Consider the following 19084-nt stretch of genomic DNA (forward strand, 5'->3'; position numbering starts at 1 on the left):
GCTGTTGAATCTGGAGCTAATGCCTGCAGCCTTCGACTGCTGTGTGTATTGGTTGTTAGATTTCTCATATTAATCTCTTGTTAGTGAACATTAGAACTTGTTGGTTCAAATGCTGGGCTGCACAACCAGAATGTAAAAAACTCCAGCTGTCCCTCTTTGAGAGACAGCATTTCTTTGGAACCGTAATGGACATCCTCATCGGTGGTTTCTAGGGGCTACAAGCTGGAATTCCATTTTTAGCTTCACCCTTAGTTTTTCTTTCAAACCTGTCAATATGACCACAGATTAGCAAATCTCCTTCATGTCACCCTGGTGGGTCTTTTGGATCTAGGGGGTTATACCTGCCTGTAGCAGAATGGTTCCAGGGATTATAATCTCCGGTTGGATTTCCAGGACCATGATTATTTTGTTAGACCAGCACATTAGCTCTTTCTTTACTTTGGGTCTCTAGTGCTTTCAGAATGTGGTCCTATTATTTGGCCTAGCTTCTGCTCCTTGAGTGTTCTTCATGGTACTGACCCCTTTGCTGTCTCTGCTGCATTCCCAGGACTTCTCCTTAGTGGAATATCTGGACAGTCACCTGTTGAATGAACAATTGGTTCTGGCCAACAATGTGCCACAGACTGTCCAAACCTTACGAAGTTTGTTGGCTCTTGGACCCTCAGCACTGGAACCCGACTGATAGCTTGGAGTGTATGAGTCTCATCCTACACACTGCTCCAGCTGTTATGTTTTTTTTTTTTTTTTCTTCCTCTGGATCATTTTTAAACTCTACACACCTAGATTCAGGCCATAAAATGTAACATTCTATCATCATGGGAGAAGTCGGGTGATTTGGTCTGTCCAGAGTTTGAGCAGACACCGATGACCAGGTTGTCCCTAGCCTGGTAGCACAGGAGTCTAGCTCTGGAATTTGGGGGGGGGGAGGGGGGGGGAGATAAAGTGTCCTTTCTTCCGAAGGAAGGTCCTCATAATGGATGCCCATCTGTCTGTGCAGGGGCCTTGCACCGACTGACCTGAGGAATCTTGTCTCCCAATTGACATTCTGGAGCTTCTGTTGATTTGGTTGTCCTTGCTCGACACCCTGACTGAACCAGTCGGACAATGCCACAGCAGTGACGTACATCAACCACTAGTAGGAATCTGATGTTGAAAGGCATAGGAGTAGAAATAATTTTGTCCTAAGCAATTGCACATTCCAGCCTTGTTTGCTGTTTACATCCCAGGCATGAACAGTTGGCAGGCAGACTTCTTCAGTCAGCAGCACCTGAATGTCAGGCAGCAGTCTCTACACCAGAGCTGTTCTAGGACCTGTGTCACATATGGGGGAAACTGGATGTGGACCAACCGCCCTCAACAACCGGTTCAACATCAAACTAGGCAGGGTTGTCAACAGGTATAGGCATCCATTGGCAGAAGCAGAGGATGCTCTGGTGGCTCCGTAGGGTTAGTATAGCTTTATCTATGCCTTTCCTCCCCTGAAAATCCTATCTTTCCTGCTCTGTAGTAATCAGATGGGGGGGGGGGGGGGAGCATTCCAGTTATCCTTCTTTTTTTTTTTTTTTATAGTTCTGGATTGGCTGGTGGTACTCCTACTTGATCAGACTGTTGCTGAAACTCAATTGCCTTGTCCAGATTGTCAGGATCTTCTGCCCCGAGTACTAGTTTACCATCCTGCTTTAATGACTGTAGATTTTAATGAAAATAATCTGGAGTTGACCATATCTCTCAAGCACTGGTCTGCAACAAATTGGTATTTCCGGTGATTCTAAAATCAGAGGAGTTCACAGCATACATGCTTTATCATTAAAACAGGGAAGGCATACTTTGCATGGATTTAGCCAAGTAATTTTAATTCCAGAAAATTCTCAATGGGAGGGATCGTGGAATGTAGTTGTTTGGATCAGTGTCCTGCTAGGAGTACCATCCAGGTTTAAATCTTGGCGCTTGCAGTCTTGTTCCATAGACCACTAGCTTCCCACTCTTCTTTTGTATACGGCAGGGATATGCAATTAGCGGACCTCCAGCTGTTGCAGAACTTCAAATCCCATGAGGCATAGCAAGACTCTTGACAGCCACAAGCATGACACCCAGAGTCATGATGGGATTTGTAGTTTTGTAACAGCTGGAGGTCCACTAATTGCATATCCCTGGTATACAGGGTCTATTTTATGTGGCTCCGCCATGACTCTTTCGGGGTGTAAATTTAGTTGTGTTTGCACTTAAAAAAATTGCCTGTTAAATCTGTAATTGATTAGGGATTATCCAACCCTCTGCCTTGCTCCAGTTCACCAGAAGATCTCCCTTTGCTGCCTGGATGTAGTTTGTACTGGTTGTGTCTACCTGTTCATGTCTACCACTTTTCATTTTACACTGATTCTCTCACTTTAATTCCTGATGGTCCCCATAAGGGAGAACCAGCATTCAAGCTATTAGTATTAAGAATCTTATTCCACCTTTTTTTCCTGTTTGTAAATGCTTCTTGGGTGTTTTGGCTTTAGGCTGTGAGTTCCCATATTTGCAAGGCTGCCACCTGGTCTTCTGTTAATATATTCTCCAAGTTTTACCAGGTAGATGTTGAGGTCTATTCTGATGCCAACTTGGGTTGTGTTTTTTTTTTTTTTTTTTATTTTTTTTTTTTTTTGAGCTGTAGGCAGTCCCCAGTTCTATTTTTGTGGGCCTGCTAATGTTTTGTTGCTGTTGCACACCCTAGTTGGACTGCTTTTTGGATGTCCCAGCAGTCTTTGAATTCATGACAACCAAAGAGTGGCCTAATCTTTTAGAACTATTGAGATTCTTGGGATACAAAGCAAAACCTCGCTAGCAACTACATACATGTTGGCGATCAGCTTGTGGCAGGATTTTCCATCATCTTTGACTAAAATTTGGTGTGGAAAGTTGGGTCAGTTGATATATATTTATATTTCCAAAAGATATCTGCAGTAAAGCTTACATTGCTACTGGCCTGTGTGTGTGTGTGTGTGTGTATATATATATATATATGTGTGTATATGTATGTATGTATATATATATATATATATATATATATATATATATATATATATATATATAAATTTTATTTATTATAATGTGTGTGTGTGTGTGTATATGTATTGGGCATTCCCAGCCACCCAAAAAAAAACAATAGTAAACAAAACCATTACACCAAAAGGGTAACCACTACTAATAAACAGCAGAAAAAAATTCTCCCGCTTGGTGAGCACGGCAACAGAGAAATGGGTTAGGGGTGTATTGCAAAGTCAGAGGTCCCTGCAGAGTGGATTGGTACCCATTACAAATGTGGGTCATCCAGATCAAATTACCATGAAGGATTCATCAGGACCTATGTAAGGATGAATAGGGCAACAGGGTAGCACTCACTAAAAATAAAAAAAATAAAACGTGACCCGTAGTTTGTATATTTGTGTTTTGCAAGGTCTGTTAATAAAATTCCAATGAATAAGTAACTTGAATCTGTTACTTTTACTTAGTGCATCAAATAAAGATTCCTCTCCCCCACCTGAAGAATGCCTGCAGTTGCTGAGTAGAGCAATCCAAGTGTTTCGAGAAGAATATGCCCTCAAAGAGGATCTGGCAAGAGAAGAGATTCAAAGACGGTAATCCTTATGTGATGTTTGTTCTTTATACACATAAATGCTTTGTGTATCTGTAATGTGTAATCGTTGCATTGATATTTTTTTGCTTAGAGTGAAGTTGCTGATGTTCCAGAAAGAGAAACAGATGGAAGATTTGCAGCACTGTAAGGAAGAACGGTACGAATTTGACCCCCTCAATTTCTGCACTCGTATAGTATTAGTATATCAGTAATCGCAAGGTTTCAAACTGTAATTATGCAAAAACAAGCAAATACTGCACATCAGACATATGTCTTAAGCATTTTGGTAGAGGCAGTTGGGGAAATGTTTTATCCTTCTTTACGGGCTTATTCTTATTTGATGTTCTGAAATGATGGCCAAAATGGCTTGATGGGAAACCTCTTGACACTCCCTCTTTGCTTCTTAAAAATGACACATATGTTAGAGTAATAGCTGCAATCAGTGGCTTGTCGGCTATTAATCAGTTATTTTATTTATTCAGCAGAGTCTGCTGAACAGTTCTGTTATAATTCTTGGTCACTGAAGTGAGCTTACAATAGACTGGGGAATGCAGCTGTAATGAGAATTACTGACCTGACCAGCTGGAATAGGTGCTGTTCTGCATTAATCCTTAAGATGATGGCAGTAAAAGGGTTAAAACCTGGATGATGGCAGTGAAAGGGAGCAGAAGAAAACGCACATACGGTGTTTTTATAGTAATGAAGCTGCAAGACTCAACTATGTTCCCTAAAGCTTAATTTGTCTAGCATATGGCAAATATGTTTTACAAGTACACGTTTAAAGCAGGAGTATCAAATATGTATGGGCCTCTAGGATGTTAATTTGGCTTAACAAGAAAAGTTTGCATTTTATTTTGACCAAACTTCTGCTGTGGCTATTGATGTAAAGATAAAACCTAGAGTACACAACACTTCCTGGTAGCTAACTTTGAAATGGTGTGCGTTTTTTTTTGTTTTTTCAGAATATGTCTTAAAGAGACCGCTGAACGTCTTGCTGAAAAATATGAAGAGGCCAAAGACAAACAAGAAGCTCTGATCAACAGGTTTGTTTGTAGAGTCCGAATACAAGCCATTCTGTGTTTTTTCTCTGTTTTTAAATGCATTTATCACTGCTGAGAAGAAAAAATATTTCATAAATGTTTTAGCCTAGAGCAGCAAATATAGCTAGACAGTACTGTCCATTTATTTGTCAGGGAGAGCAGAGATGCAGCCCTTTTTTTTTTTTTTTTTAATTCCAAAAAAAGTAATGGGGAAAACACGTGTTTTTTTTTTAATGTTTTTTTATGTATATTTTATTTTTGACGTAGCACGACTGGAGTTTTTTTTTAAATTTTTTTTTATTTAACCACCTTCAGACCGGACCATTTTGCTGGTAAATGACCAGAGGTCTTTTTACAATTTGGCACTGCGCTGCTTTAACTGGTAATTGCGCGGTCATGCAATGTTGTACCCAAACAAAATTTGCGTCCTTTTCTTCCCACAAATAGAGCTTTCTTTTGATGGTATTTGATTGCCTCTGCGATTTTTATTTTTTGCGATATAAACGTAAAAAGACCGCAAATTTTGAAAAAAAAATGATATTTCCCCAATCGTCTTTCAGGACAGCCACCTTAGAGAGACACCGGCTCCTCCCCTCTGAGGAAACACCGCCTTCAATTTCATAATTTAAGCCTCCTCCTCCCTTCGTTCCTCAGTTATGGTGTTTCCTCCGGCGGGGAGACATCGCCAAGGAACCTTAGGCTAAATTCGGTTGGTGAAACTGAAGCCACCCGAGCGGAGCCCTGGCCCCGTTCGGCTATCCGACCGTTCATCGGTCGGTCCAGGACAGTCCTATCAGCGGGGAGCTGTAGTGTTCGTACTGTCCATATACCCTAAACTCCGCTTGGGGAAAGCGGGAAGTTTATGGGGTCGTCCGTTCGTTCACCCGCGGGGGTTTCAACGGAACAAACAGTCCAGTCGGCTGGGGAAGCTGAATACTCGACTGACCTTTACACGCACTCCAATCTTCGCTTGGGGAAAGCAGGAAGTCTTTGGAGAGGTTCATCCTTGCGTTTCGCCCAGTGGGGTGCTGAACGAAGGCGTCCAGGGCCCCCCTGTGTACGCAGCCGGCTGGGAGCTGGAAGCCGGACCGGTAGGCGGGCGACGTCAGTTCCGGTGGGGGCGGACCCCTTCGTTCGATCCGCGTCTTCCGGTTCCGGACGCGGCACGTGAAAGGGAACCTAGCGTTCGGCTGGTGCAGCCTCTCTTTTCACAGTTGCACAGGTAGCTGTTAGAGGCGCATTCGTACCACGCTTCCTCAACGGGAGAATGTCCGAGGCAGAGGCTTCAAAAACTCCTGGAGATAATAGCACCAGCCACTCGAAGGTAAGAGGAAACCTGGGGAGGTGTTCCCTTACTTGTATCCAGTAGCTCCACTGGTGTTCCTCCTTGGTGGTCGGGGGGAAGGGTAGTGTGTCTGGGATCCTGGTGATGGTTGATCCTAGGGGGGGCACTCCCGGTGGTCCTCTATGTAGCGCTGGTGTTGCAGTTTTTTTAGGCTCATGCTGCCCCTTCCTGTATTTTGTGTCTTTCAGAAAGCCACGAGCAAGTCCCCCCATGGTTCTAAGAAGAAGTGCCCTTCGTGTAGAACGTCTATGGGAGACTCTTGGTCTAAAGCTATTTGCAAACAATGTGTTGAGGATTTACTTAAGGAACAGGCAGTAGAGCAGGGTGCAGATCTGGTAGCTTCTATGAAGGAACTCTCTGGTACCTTTCAGTCCTTCCAAAACTTTTTTTCCAGTTTTCAGTGGCCCCAGCCTCCGAGTACTCCTACACCAGCGCAGCAGAGTGTACCATCCAGCCCTGTGGATGTTCCTCCTGCAAGGGGAGAGAATTCAGAGGGTCCCAGGGAGGAAGCTGAGGAGGAAATTGACAGTGTCGTTTCAGACTCCCAGGGGGAGTCTGACGCAGAGATGCTGGATGGGGAATCCAGCAGAATCTCGCGGTATAAGCTTTCCCTGGAGGAGGTGGATGAGCTCTTGGGAGCGATTCATACCACTTTAGGTATTCAAGAAGAAACTAAGACATTGTCACTCCATGATCGGATGTACAAGGGCATGGGGGAACAAAAGAAGCGGGTGTTCCCAGTGCATGACGTCTTGATCGATACCATCAAGAAGGAATGGCGGGATCCCGAAAGGAAACCTTTCTTTTCTGGGGCATTAAGACGTAGGTTTCCTTTTTCGGAGGAAGAGACTCTCGTCTGGAATAAATCTCCCAGACTAGACGCTGCTTTTTCCCAGGTGTCCAGACACACTGATCTATCTTTTGAGGATATGGGGGTACTGTCTAACCCTATGGATCGAAGGATGGATTACCTTCTTAAGAAGGCCTGGGATTCGTCACAGGGAAATCTTAAGCCAGCCATGGCAACCACGGTGGTGGCCCGCAACATGGAGTATTGGCTCACCCAGATTAGCGCACACATTGAAGCAGGGACAGCAAAGGAGACTATTCTATCCTCCTTTCCCATGCTTCTTAAAGGGATAGCCTACATAGCGGACGCTTCGGCGGAATCCGTGAGGATGTCGGCAAGGTCCTTGGCCCTGACCAACTCTGCCAGGAGAGCCTTATGGTTGAAGACCTGGCCTGGAGACAATGCATCCAAACTTAAACTTTGTGGAATCCCCTTTACAGGAGATCTACTGTTTGGACCAGGCCTTGAAGCGGTGCTAGATCGCACAGCAGACAAAAGAAAGGCCTTTCCTGTTAAAAGGAAAATTGGGGAACAAGCCAAAAGAAAGACTCGTCCCCAGAAAAGGGTTGTACCACCCCGTACGGTTCAGCAGAAGAAAAGTTGGGGACCCAAAAGCAAGGGCCCCGGGGGAGCAATTTTTCGCCCTCCTGAACAGCCCAAAAAATCTCAGTGACAGGGTCACGGTGGGAGGAAGATTGGGGGCCTTCCTCCCACAGTGGGAAATGATTTCCTCCAATCAGTTTGTCTTGGGGATCGTCAGAGGAGGTTACCATTTGGAGTTTTCGGAACTCCCTCCTCTGAGGTTCCTTGTCACCGAGCTGCCAAAATGCGCAGAAAAATCATCTGCCCTTCTTTCCTCTCTTCAGGAGTTGGAAGAACAGGAGGTGGTAGTACGGGTTCCAGTAGGAGAGACAAGCAGAGGCTTCTACTCTCACGTCTTCGTGATTCGCAAGCCTTCGGGAAAGTTCAGGCTCATCCTGAACCTGAAGCCCCTGAATGTCTCAGTTACCTACAGAAGGTTTCGGATGGATTCGGTTTACTCAGTAAAAGCACTCCTACCTCCGAACTGCTTCATGGCATCAATAGATCTGAAAGATGCATACCTGCATATTCCAATCGCAGAGTCCCACCAGCGTTTTCTCAGACTGGCAGTGAGAACTCCAATGGAAGTACTACACCTTCAGTTCAGAGCGCTTCCTTTCGGACTATCCTCTTCCCCCCGAATCTTCACCAAAGTGATGGCAGAAGTTCTGGCATTTCTGCGTCTCAGGGGAATCTCGGTGATCGCATATCTCGACGATCTCCTTCTGTTTGCCCCTTCCCCAGCACAATTAATTCAGGATTTACAGGTCACAAGAAACCTGTTAGTAAGCCTGGGTTGGCTCCTGAACCTGGAGAAATCCAACTTAATCCCTTCCCAGAGGGTCACTTTCCTAGGGTACGAGTTGGACTCAACAGTACAAAGGGTCTTTCTTCCTTTGGAAAAAATTCAAAAGATAGACAGGGCTCTGTTGTGTCTTCAGGGCAACCACCAGATCTCCATAAGGAAGATCATGTCAGCGCTAGGGTTGCTGACATCCGCTCTTCCAGCGGTTCAGTGGGCAGGGTTACATTACCGCCCTCTACAATTATTTGTGCTGAAGGTTTGGGATCACAGCCAGGAATCTTTGGATTCTCTGGTTTCGATTCCAGATCAGGTAAAGAGGTCCCTCTGGTGGTGGAGGAAGGGAGCAAATTTGTCCCAAGGTCTAGAGTGGGTCATGCCAACCTCCAGGGTGGTCACGACCGATGCAAGCAGCTCAGGTTGGGGGGCACACCTAGACTCCCAATTAATACAGGGTATTTGGGAAAAGAGGGACTCGAGGAGATCCTCGAATTGGAGGGAGCTGAGGGCAGTAGATCTAGCTCTCAGAACCTTTCAGAAGGAGCTCCGGGGGAAGCACGTAAGGGTAAGGTCGGACAACTCCTCGGTGGTAGCTTACATCAACAGACAGGGGGGCACCAGGAGCAAGTCCTTATGGGCCCTAGCGGAAGCCATCCTCAGATGGGCCGAAGCAAATATCCTGTCCCTTTCAGCAATCCACTTGAAGGGAGAACAAAATCAGGTGGCAGATTTTCTCAGCAGGAGAACTCTGAGAGAAGGCAATTGGGTTCTCAAGCAGGAAATATTCGAAATGATCACCCGGAGATGGGGGATTCCTGCAATAGATCTCTTTGCCGCAAGGGAAAATGCGAAGGTAGCAACGTTCTTCTCCATAAACAGGGGGGACGGGGCATTGGCGGTGGACGCACTAGCACAGAGTTGGGGTTTCTCCAGGTGCTATGCTTTCCCCCCTCCAGTGCTCATTCCAGCAGTATTAAGGAAATTTCAAGCGGAGAATACTACCCTCATTCTAATTGCACCTCACTGGCCCAGGAGGCCGTGGTTCTCGATCTTGAAGGGCCTGTCTGTAGAACCCCCCTGGATTCTCCCAGTGCAGGAGGATCTTCTGTCTCAAGGTCCGGTGTTCTGCCCTCAGGTAGGACGATGGAACCTGGCAGCGTGGCTTCTGAGGAAGAATTGCTAAAAGCCAAGGGCTTCTCAGACCGGTTGGTAGCCACTCTTCTAAACTGTAGGAAAAAGGAAACCCAGTCCATTTACTTAAAGGTATGGAAATGGTTTAACAGCTGGTGTTCAGAGGGTTCCTTCAACGTGCATAGCCCTATAGCCGTTCTAGAGTTCCTGCAGGCAGGGGCGGATAAGGGGTTAGCGCTTGGAACACTAAAAGCTCAGGTTTCCGCTTTGAGCGTGTTTTTAGAGAAACATCTAGCGTCAGATCCTTGGGTCGTAAGGTTCTTCAGGGCCCTAGGTAGGCAAAGACCAGCTTCAAGCTCCCCCTTCCCGGTTTGGGATCTTTCTTTAGTTTTACAGGTTCTCACAGGGGAACCTTTTGAGCCGTTAGAATCTTGCTCATTAAAGCTGATCACTCTCAAAACGGTGTTTTTGGTGGCGATCACTACAGCAAGAAGAGTAAGTGAACTCGAAGCCCTTTCTGTCAGGGCTCCCTTTTTTTCAGGCTTTTCCGGATCGTCTGGTTTTGAAGATAGATCCGGCCTTTTTGCCTAAGGTAGCTTCTAGTTTCCACAGGATGCAGGAGATTGTGCTACCTACATTTTGTTCAAATCCAGTTAGAGAACAGGAACACATGTTTCACAGACTAGATGTTAGAAGATGTGTTCTTTATTATTTAGACTGCACAAGTCAGTTCAGAAAGACAGATTCACTTTTTGTTTTATTTTCAGGGGCCAGGAAGGGTTCCAAAGCCTCTAGACGTACCATAGCTAGATGGTTAAGGTTAGCCATTGGGCAGGCATACGTGGCAGGGGGATTAGATCCTCCAGCGGGCATTAGAGCACACTCAACCAGGGCCGTGGCAACTTCTCAGGCAGAGTGGGCTGGTGCGTCTCCGGAACAGATCTGTAGAGCTGCAACGTGGTCCAGTTTTTCTACGTTTGTGAGACACTATAGACTGGATCTTCTGTCAGCCAAAGACCAAGCCTTTGGTCGAAAGGTGCTACAGGCAGTAGTCCCACCCTAAGGTAATATACTCGCTTATCCTCTCTAAGGTGGCTGTCCTGAAAGACGATTGGGGAAAAATGGAATTACGTACCGGTAATGTCCTTTTCCAGGAGTCTTTCAGGACAGCACCGGTTCCCACCCAAATTGTTGCAGATCATCGGGAACTCATTGCATGAGATCGTCAGGTAAGACTTAAAAAGTTTATTTGTTTGACGTGTTCTTGTGTCTCCCCAGTTTGGCCGGAGGTACTCTGGAAGAACTGAGGAACGAAGGGAGGAGGAGGCTTAAATTATGAAATTGAAGGCGGTGTTTCCTCAGAGGGGAGGAGCCGGTGTCTCTCTAAGGTGGCTGTCCTGAAAGACTCCTGGAAAAGGACATTACCGGTACGTAATTCCATTTTTTCTACTTTTTGTTATTAGAAAAATCCAATAAACTCAATTTTAGTCATACATTTAGGCCAAAATGTATTCAGCCACATGTCTTTGGTAAAAAAAAAGTCAATAATTGTATATTTATTGGTTTGCGCAAAAGTTGTCACATCTACAAACTAAGGTACGTTTTCTGGAATTTACGCAGCTTTTAGTTTACGACTGCCTATCTCATTTCTTGAGGTGCTAAAATGGCAGGGCAGTACAAAACCCCCCCAAATCACCTCATTTTGGAAAGTAGACACCCTAAGGAAATTGATAAGTGGCATGTTGAGCCCATTGAATATTTTATTTTTTTGCCTCAAGCGATTGAATAATGACAAAAAATAAATATATATATTTTTTTTTTTACACAAAGTTGGCACTAAATGATATATTGCTCACACATGCTATGGGCATATGTGAAATGGCACCCCAAAATAAATTCTGCTGCTTCTCCTGAGTACGGGGATACCACATATGTGGGACTTTTTGGGAGCCTAGCCGCGTACGGGGCCCCGAAAACCAAGCACCGCCTTCAGGCTTTCTAAGGGCGTTACAGTTTTGAAGGCCATAAAATGCCAAGATGGCACAAACCCCCCCCCCCAAATGACCCCATTTTGGAAAGTAGACACCCCTAAATTTAGGGGTACACTAGTGAGACTAGGTAATAAATGGCGGGTGCCCTGAAACTATAAAAAAAATAACTAACCAACCAGCGTCACCTGTAACAGTTATATGGTGATCACTGGTGAAAGGGTTAACTAGGGGGCAATCAGGGGGCTTTATGCGGTAGTATATGGGGGTCCCTGGTGCTATAAAAAGCTGCGGCGAACCTAAATACCTACCTGCCTAACTAGCGTCACCTCTGACACTAATACAGTGATCAGAAAAACGATCGCTTATTAGGCTGGGTTCACACTGGAGCGATGTGGGAACGCCACGAATGCGCGGCGGGTTCCCGCATCACATGCCTCTCGGCGGCAGTTCACACTGCCCTATGCGAACTGCTGGGAGTGTCAGTGAAATGTTAATGACACCCCCAGATCAGTTCGCATATCGCAGTGCGATCTGCAAACTCGGATCGCATGGTGTGAACACCCATGCGATCCGATTCTGCTGCGGACCAAAAAAAGGGTCCCGTGCGAGTTTGCGGCGGGTGCGACACGAATTCAGCCATACTATCTGTATGGCTGAACTCGAATCGCACAGAGATCGGATGTGATTTGCACTGCAGTGCGGTGCGAATCACATCCGTTCTCATAAACCGCTGCAATGTGAACCCAGCCTTAGTGACACTGGCGACGGGGGGTGATCACGGGGTTAAACCTTTATTGGGGGGGTTAGGGGGATACCTTAGAACTAAAGGGGGCTAACCCTAACTGCCCTAACAGTTATTACAGTCACAAATGACACCCGCCGGGTGATCAGGGGGTTAAACCTTTATTAGGTAAAAAATGGCGGGTGCCCTGAAACTATAAAAAAATAACTAACCAACCAGCGTCACCTGTAACAGTTATATGGTGATCACTGGTGAAAGGGTTAACTAGGGGGAAATCAAGGGGCTTTATGCGGTAGTATATGGGGGTCCCTGGCGCTATAAAAAGCTGCGGCGAACCTAAATACCTACCTGCCTAACTAGCGTCACCTGTGACACTAATACAGCGATCAGAAAAATGATCGCTTATTAGGCTGGGTTCACACTGGAGCGATGCGGGAACGCCATGAATGCGCGGCGGGTTCCCGCATCGCATGCCTCCTGGCGGCAGTTCACACTGCCCTATGCGAACTGCTGGGAGTGTCAGTGAAATGTTAATGACACCCCCAGATCAGTTCACATATCGCAGTGCGATCTGCAAACTCGGATCGCATGGTGTGAACACCCATGCGATCCGATTCTGCTGCGGGCCAAAAAAAGGGTCCCGTGCGAATGTGCGGCGGGTGCGACACGAATTCAGCCATACTATCTGTATGGCTGAACTCGAATCGCACAGAGATCGGATGTGATTTGCACTGCAGTGCGGTGCGAATCACATTCGTTCTCATAAACCGCTGCAATGTGAACCCAGCCTTAGTGACACTGGCGAGGGGGGGTGATCACGGGGTTAAACCTTTATTGGGGGGGTTAGGGGGGCACATTAGAACTAAAGGGGGCTAACCCTAACTGCCCTAACAGTTATTACAGTCACAAATGACACCAATGCAAAAAAATAAATGCAATTGGTGTCACTGTGACTGGGGGGGGCAGGGGTAATTGGGGGGTGATCGGGGGGTAAAGGGGGGGTGTGAGTGTGCCTGGCATGTTCTACTGTGTAGTGTAGTGCTTGTGCAACTCACCGATGCTCTCTCCTCGGTGCCGGAACGAAAAATACCGACACGGAGGAGAGAATACATCACTTCCTCTCCTGTGTTTACATTACAGGAGAGGAAGTGATGTCACGGGACATTTTCATTCGTCGGGAGCGATCGCGAGGGGGTGGCCATGAATGAATGGCCGTCCCCTCGTCCGGGATCGCTCCCGAACGAATACCGACCGCCGCAGGCACCGGGCGGGGGCCCGATCGGGCCCCCGGCCCGCGGGCAGGCAAGGACGTACATGTAAGCCCTTATGCCTGCCCGTGCGATTCTGTCGACGTACATCGTCGTGCGCCGGTCGGCAAGTGGTTAAAGCACTACAAAGTTGTTGTTGTGTTTTTTTGTTTTTTTTATTTCCTGGCCCACCTCACGTCCGCTCACAATGGGTTAACGCCTCCTCTGGAACCCACAGGACCACCTCTTCCTAGCTCAATAAGACAGCCCCTCCCCAACTGATGTGTTCTTTTGTGGTCATACTTCAGGCTACCTGTTGATTTGCATTTTTTAAGTACTTTGCTGCATTTCACCCATGCAGCACTTACACCTCCAGGTTTAACCTCTCATGATGTTGGAGGACCCAGATGGTTGGAAGTACACCACCTTGAAATTGTGTTCCGGGGGGGAAGGCAATGATGCTTTAACAGCATTGATATTGTACAGGTGTGGTATTTGTAAGCTGTGCAATGTTACCATTTGCCCTCTCCTGGGGTTTTTACTGCCTTGTATAGGCAGCGCGCTGCACCACTATCCTGGATTTATTTGCAGTCATGGGAGCAGCTGTGGATGAAGTCACAAGGCAGGGAATTAGGGAAGTGCAGGATAGTGACAGCCAAGCCATCAGGCAATGGTGTAACCATCTTAGAAGTCTGCAGAGGAGTCTGGCTGCTCTCCCTCTCTCTGTAATCCTGTCTATTGGCTGGTTTTGTGTCCTCTGCCTCAGGAAGTGCTGCCTGGGCTCACCTGCTGCTTCTTCTGAAGTAACTGTATTTTTTGTGAGATTAATCTGATTTTCTCTATATATTTTGTGCAGATATGAGCTTGCCACACCTGTTGCTGGCAAAAAAGACCAGGGAAAGGTATGAGTGGGCAACATCGGACATGGTTTGAAAAGAGTGCTCATGGGCCGCAAATGATGGTGTTTTTGCATTATTTTAGATCCCAAATCCCCTAAATGCAAACATTCCAGAAAATAGACCCCGCCATTGGTCATCTTTCTGGCCAGGACAATTCGCATCCCTCAGATTCCTTCACAGGGCAGCTTTCATGTTCCTCAAGCAGCTTATCTGTTTATCAGTTTATATCAGCATGATAAGAAATGTCATCCAGCTAAGAGTGCATTTTGAGTCTGCAGTGGCAGAAAAAATGAAATTGCATAGATTGCCTTAAGAAGTGAGAATATATAATAATACAGATGCGCAAAATTCAACGCTCATATTTAGGAGACTGTAGCGGAAAGTATGCTTCAAATATACATGACATATCCATTCTGCTATTTATATCCTATTGTGTGCTGGTGTGAGATGGGCCAGGAAAATTGAGTGCTGTTCATTCGCTCTAGTGGATGATGCCACTATTTAGAGCCTGATGTCTCTTGTATGGAGTACAGGTTAAGAGTAACAGGAATTCAGAATATTCATTTTTTGGTGCACATTTAAATCGTGCACAAAATATACAAGCTCATAAACACGTCACTGACGATGGATAAAACGTCAGATGTAAGAGACATATAGTGTCCCAAGCATGAGGGTTAAATTGGAAAACACTGAACACATGGGCACTTTGAAACTTCCATGTTATTGTTTATGCACTTTTATGTACATAGAATTTTACTTTTAGCTTAAGCACTACATACGTTGGTTTATTATCTGTTTATGACGATTGTTGTTTTTTACTTGCTGCATGCGTCCATTAGGATGAAAGCTGTACTGCGCAATTTCTACACACAGCTCTGTATTTTATCAGACAGCGAAAGAGATATGAAAAAAGAGCTACAGATGACATCTGAACAGCTACATCACCTAGGGAATGCAATAAAACAGGTAAAATGTTTGTAGCTTAAATGCCTTGAATATTTACATCATTCTGTGATTAATACATTTTATATCTTCAACACAGATCAAAATGAAAACCGCTTACCAAGAGAAGCAGGTAGAAAAGGAAAAAAGTCCAAGTGTGTCTAACCTGACACTTAATAACTACCAGAAGAAGACTATCCAGACTGTATTAAAAGAAGAGTAAGTATCTATGCAGCTGAAATGCTAAAACTACAGTTGATGGTCAGTGGTTGGAATTGCAATGTTAATTATATGAAAAATGTAATGGCTGTATGCTAGTCACAGTGTGGAGAATAAAATGTATGTAAAATAAATGCTTTAGGGGGGCGGCGCAGCCCCCAGGCAGAAGGGCAAAGGCGTCTCTTTAATTCGGCCGCCTAATTTACTTAAAGAGCTGCCTCTGCTCCCAAAGAGTTTAGTTGCACAGGTTAAGGAGCTGACAAGGTAAGATCTTGCAGATTAGCTAGTTTGCTTTCCTCTTGCTGAGGCTGGGTGGGAAATAAAAGAAAGAAGGGAGGACTCTTCTCAGGCTGCTGATGATCTGCGTGCCAGCAGAAGCCACCCAGCTCTGTCAACATGTTTACCTTGGAAGATGCTGACGCCGTGTGGACTGTCAGCATGATGGCTCTGCAGCCAGGCAATTTGTGCAGGTAGAGGCATGTGTGAAAAGAGATGGTGTGCTCTTCATTCCTGCATTGCCTGGCAACCAGAAGAAGACTATCCAGACTATTAAAAGAACAGTAAGTATCTTCCTGTCTGCTGCTTCCTTCTCTTCTCCAGGGAAGCGTTTATTTACCTCTCGCAACAAGGTCCCTCTGACCCTGATGTGTGCGTTTTTACATATGTATGTATGTATGTATGTGAGGGCAGGCTCAAAAAAGTGCTTTAGGTGTGATTATTATTTTGTAGCTGGCTTGTGAGGCTGGCTGGCATGTGCTGTACATCAGTAACAGTAAAGGGAAATGTATATTTTGTTTTGTACATATATTGTCCTATTTTTTTTTTTTTTTTTTTAAATACTGTATATTCTATATAGACAGCGGGTAGAACACTAGTAGATTTTCTTTTTGCCCCCCCCCCCCCCCCCAACCTTTGCTTATAGAATCCCTTTGTGTGTATATAGAGCTTGGCGTTATAAGAAACTGACTGTCTTGCCTTATGAAATAAGCTTTTGTATGTATGTGTTTTGTTTTTTCATGCTGAATTTTTTTCTGGCTTTTTGTTTTAGGGGTGAACATATACAAGAAATGGTAAAACAAATTAACAGTATACGAAGCCACGTGAACTTTTAACTCCTAAGGAGGTTAAAAACTTTCTATTTAAAGGAAAGGCTTTTCCTTTATTTTGAAGACTGTACATATGGGACAAGCTTATCTAAGCTCTCTGGATTGTAAACTTGGCCACAGAATGTTCATCATTGTACTTGCTGATTGGAGTTTTTCTGAATGGATTTATTCCTCTTTTATCATTGGGACTGTATAGAATGCATTTTTTTTTCACATTTGAAATACATACATTTTCCAATGTTCTTGTCTGAGTTCGCATTTTTGATGTTTTTATGAATCCTGCACAAAAAATGTATATTCCCAAAGAAGCTATGTAGCTAAAATTTCCAAATCGACGTCTCCTGCAAAGAAGACATGAATATTCACCACTCCAGCTGCCAACCCTGCCAATCTGCAGGACTGAAAACAGGCTGCCATCAGAATTACTTAGTCTTGCACCTTTCTTGTTTTCTGTGATTCAAGCTGTCAGTCCCTACTTCACTAGAGTACACAGTAGGAATATGGGAGCTGGCAGGTTGACTCAAGTAGTGTATTAGGAGACCAATAGTCCAACATTACTGAAGTGTGGATCATCAGCTTCTGTATGCTATTACCAGAGATGAGAAGTAGGCGTGGAAATTTCCTTTTTCACTTTGCAGGTACAGTTGCTTTGGAACATTTATTTAAATCTCTTAATTCTAGGGTGAACTGGCAGGCAGTTTTTCTCAGCAGACAACTTCTGGAGCCAGGGGAATGGTCTCTATCAGGAGGTGTTGCAGAAAATGGAAGTCTGCTGGATGTGGATTTACTAGCATCTCGCTAAAGAAAAAGGTTGGACAGGTTAGTTTCCTGTGACCTGAAAGTGGATGTTGTGGAGACCCTGGTAGCACTGATCAGTATACTACGATCTATGCCGTTCCTCTACTTCAAAAGTGAGGGTGCTCCAGTATTTTTTTTTTTTTTTTTTATAGCTTCTGAGAGTATGGTCTTCTTGCCTTGTTTGTCTGTTAGAGGCTGCTGTGTGGCCTCTACAAGATGGGCTAGATCTGTTATCTGAAGGACCCATCTGCCGCATTGTCTCTCCATTGCTGCAGTGGCTGTTGAAATCCTGATTATGAGAGACTGTGGATTCAGTTCTCAACCATGCTTTAACTTGTTAATTTACTTCCCACTAGATATATCATTTATGTGGAAGGCTTATTTTCACTGTCACTAGGCAATGGGGGGGGTGTCCATGCATGCATATATTTTTTTTTTTTTTTTTTTTTGTGAGCCTTGTTCTTTTCATCTAGTGTGGGTGGAAACAGGATTTTTATTTTTTTGTACTAACTGTAAAAATACTTTCTTGGTGTATAAAAAACACCAAATGTCCACGCTTAGGAGGAAAGAACTGCAGCCTCGCTAACTGGGAACACCACCTAGGTGGAGTCCTGAAAAAAATAAGGTCTACAAAGGGAAAATTGCGCTGTTTAAAAAACTGTGTAAAAATCAATCCACTAATACAAATATTGCCACACTTAATATAAAGTGAATAGTGCTTAAATAAATAACTACTTAGAGCAATTTTCAGCTTTCAACGCTCTTACAGTTTGAATTACAATTACTCAGGCATGCAACACTGTACCCATATGAAACTTGCGTCCTTTTTTTTTTTTTTTTTGTCACACAAATAGAGATTTCTTTTGGTGGTATTTAATCACTAGTGTTTTTATTTTTTGTGCTATACATAAAAAAAAGACTACATTTTGTGAAAAAAAATGCATTTCTTTGTTTCTGTCATAAAATTTTGCTAATTGGTAATTTTTTCTTCATGAATTTTGGCCAAAATTTATACTTCTACATATCTTTGGTAAAAATAACCCAGATTAGTGTATATTATTTGGTCTTTGTGAAAGTTATAGAGTCTACAAACTATGGTGCCAATCACTGAAAATTTATCGCATCGGATCAGGCCTTCAGTACATCGGGTGTATCTCTTCTTGAGAAACTAACAAGTCAGGAAAGTACAAATACCCCCCCACCCCGCCATTGACCCCTTTTTAGAAAGTAGACATTCCAAGTTAAGTAAATTTCATGGCAAGTTTTTTTAAGTTGTCATTTTTTTTTCCCACAATCCAATTCAATTGCAAAATGAAGATTTTAAAGTTTTTTTTTTTTTTTTTTTTATGCAAAATTGTCATATTTATAAGGTTATTTCTCACACAGCAAATTACACCCCAAAATACATTCTGCTACTCTTCCCAAGTATGGCAATACCACATGTGTGAGACTTTTACACAGCCTGGCCACATACAGAGGACCAACCTTGAAGTAGTACCTTCAGACGAGCTAGAAGCATAAATTACACTTCTCATTTTATTCCGACCTATCGCACTTTTGAAGGTCCTTGAGCACCAGGACAGTGGTATTACCTACAAAATGACCCCATTTTGGAAAGCAAACACCCCAACGTATATTCTATGAGGCATGGGCTGCAAATAGGTACTCTGGTACTCTGATGGCCAGGTGACAGGTACCCTGATGGCCTGGTGACTTGTATTCGGGTACTATAAAGGGTGGTGACAGGTACTTTGGTACTCAGATGCACTGTGAC

General features: G+C 44.4%; 1 protein-coding gene across 1 annotated transcript in view; it reads left to right on the forward strand.

Annotated features, from left to right (window-relative positions):
* The window catches only part of NUP88 (nucleoporin 88), a 58213-nt gene extending 41463 nt beyond the window's left edge, over positions 1-16750 (forward strand). Inside the window, exons 12-17 of the mRNA XM_077482392.1 lie at positions 3492-3617; positions 3708-3773; positions 4579-4659; positions 15085-15211; positions 15288-15406; positions 16455-16750. Coding sequence (XP_077338518.1) covers positions 3492-3617; positions 3708-3773; positions 4579-4659; positions 15085-15211; positions 15288-15406; positions 16455-16518 — 583 coding nt within the window. The 3' untranslated portion in view covers positions 16519-16750. The remainder of the gene's footprint in view (positions 1-3491; positions 3618-3707; positions 3774-4578; positions 4660-15084; positions 15212-15287; positions 15407-16454) is intronic.
* Positions 16751-19084: the final 2334 nt, after the last annotated feature.

This window comes from Lithobates pipiens, unplaced genomic scaffold (genome assembly GCF_037356315.1).
Source record: "Lithobates pipiens isolate NorthernLeopardFrog02 unplaced genomic scaffold, aLitPip1_a1.2 Scaffold_16, whole genome shotgun sequence".
Taxonomy (NCBI): domain Eukaryota; kingdom Metazoa; phylum Chordata; class Amphibia; order Anura; family Ranidae; genus Lithobates; species Lithobates pipiens.